The sequence below is a fragment of the Parus major genome, chromosome 26, assembly GCF_001522545.3.
Source record: "Parus major isolate Abel chromosome 26, Parus_major1.1, whole genome shotgun sequence".
Taxonomy (NCBI): Eukaryota; Metazoa; Chordata; class Aves; order Passeriformes; family Paridae; genus Parus; species Parus major.
This window is the reverse complement of record NC_031795.1, coordinates 4,076,379-4,078,336: the sequence shown is the minus strand read 5'-3', so window position 1 is coordinate 4,078,336 and position 1,958 is coordinate 4,076,379. Positions and strand designations below refer to the sequence as shown.

The following is a 1,958-nucleotide window of genomic DNA, read 5'->3' as shown; positions in this document are numbered from 1 at the left end:
AGGACCCATTTCTCTGTGCTTGCCCCCCAGCACCCCGACGTGTACGAGCGAGCCGTGCTGCGCAAGCCGCAGCAGAAGGCGTTCGGTGTCACCGTGGACCTGTGGAGCATCGGTGTCACCTTCTACCACGCTGCCACCGGCAGCCTCCCCTTCGTGCCCTTCGGGGGACCCCGCAGGAACAAGGAGATCATGTAGGTGCCGTGGTTGGCAGCTGGGGCTGTGCTGCTGGTGCCTCAGTGCTGCTTTAACTCAAAGCCCTGAGTTAATGCCTGTGGGGTGTGGGGAAGAACCCGTGTCCCATCTGCCACTTTTCCCCTCCAGAAGGGACACTTGGGTGGGACACTGAGCATGGGTGGCATCCCTGCCCATAGCGGGGGGTTGGAACCAGGTGATCTTTAAATTCCCTTCCAACCCAGCTAATCCTAGGATAAAATGCATTCCCATGACCTCCTGGCTAAACAGCTGCAAGGGGAGGCAGGGTTAGTGCTCACTAGGAAGGTTTTGACTGTTCTTTGCAGTATTTTCCCTCTGGGCACTTTATTTCCCTCAGTGAATCTTTCCCAGCACATCCACGCTCTGTCCTTCCCCTCCACCCGAGGGAGGCAGTGCCCAGAGCTCGCTTGGCTCGGGTCAGAGCCAGCACTGCCCTTCCCACAGGTACAAAATCACCACGGAGAAACCTCCTGGGGCCATTGCAGGGATCCAGAGGCAGGAGAACGGGAACATCGAGTGGAGCTACGAGCTGCCCGTCACCTGCCGCCTCTCCACGTGAGTGTCCCTCGCTGGGGCTGCAGCTCCCGTGTCCTCACACAGCTCAGGGGGGGTTGGCAGGGCAGATAAACTGTTCATCTTCAGCTGTCACAGCTTTCACACCAGATCTTTGCTTTCCAGACAGAAAAAGGGGGTGAGGGCAGCGTTTGTGACTCGGGGTTACACCAGTCCACGCAAACCTCTCTTCTTCCCTTGCTGCTGCAGGGGGCTGAAGGACCAGCTGATCCCCGTCTTGGCAAATATCCTGGAGGTGGATCAGGAGAAATGCTGGGGGTTCGACCAGTTTTTTGCAGGAACCAATGACATTTTGCACAGGATCGTGGTGGACGTGTTCTCCCTGCAGCAGGCGTCCTCCCACCGCATCTACATCCACTCCTACAACACGTAAGGCTGGGCTGGAGGTGGATTTGGGAATGGAGCTCAGAAGAACCAGCCCCTCACTTTAACAGGGGAACCTGGGGGCTCTGCTCCCCTTTGCACTGCTCCCAAACCAGGTTAAAACACACCAGGCTCAAATCAGCCTTTGCTGGGAGTGCACTAAAGGAGCTGTGGGCACACAGAGAGCTCCAGGGCGTGTCCTGGGGGCTCTGCTGACCTTGTCTGACATTTTGCTAAGAAAATATCAAAATTTTTATATTTTGAGGCCATCAGGCTGCTAAAGGAATGAAAATCTGTGTGCTCATCTCATTGCTTATCCCCATCCTTTCTCTCCTTTCTCCATTTCAGTACCGCCAAGTTTTTAGACGCCGTCTTCAAACAGACAAATATAGCCCCTCACCATCAGGAATATTTTTTTGAAGGACACCTGTATGAGCTGGATCCCAATCTACAAGCTCATAATTTCTGCAGAACCACAGAGAGCAGCCCCCTGACCTTGCTGAGCACCTCTGAGCAGCCCGAGGACGTGCTGGGGGTGCGCTACAGAGACCGTGAGTGTGGGTGCTTGGAGATGTGTCACGGCAGGAGAGAGGCTGTGGGGACAGGGATTTGTTCCTGTCATTATCCTCAGAAATTTCCCATTTCCCAGCTGGCTGATGGGCCCATTTCCTGCATGATCTTGGTGCCTGGGCAGTGTTCGACCTGGATCCCAGTTCACCCAGTTGCTTTTCCCTGTGCCAGTCCCTGTTCCCAGTAGTGACCCCAGTTCCAGCAGCAGGAGTACTGGTTCCCAGTGCCAGTTCCCAGTG

The 1,958-nt window shown here is 55.5% G+C and overlaps 1 protein-coding gene across 1 annotated transcript in view; it reads left to right on the top strand.

Annotated features, from left to right (window-relative positions):
- IKBKE (inhibitor of nuclear factor kappa B kinase subunit epsilon) overlaps positions 1 to 1,958 on the top strand; it is an 18,632-nt gene that overhangs the window by 2,835 nt on the left and 13,839 nt on the right. The window contains exons 5-8 of the mRNA XM_015650419.3: positions 31 to 191; positions 658 to 768; positions 976 to 1,155; positions 1,498 to 1,700. Coding sequence (XP_015505905.1) covers positions 31 to 191; positions 658 to 768; positions 976 to 1,155; positions 1,498 to 1,700 — 655 coding nt within the window. The remainder of the gene's footprint in view (positions 1 to 30; positions 192 to 657; positions 769 to 975; positions 1,156 to 1,497; positions 1,701 to 1,958) is intronic.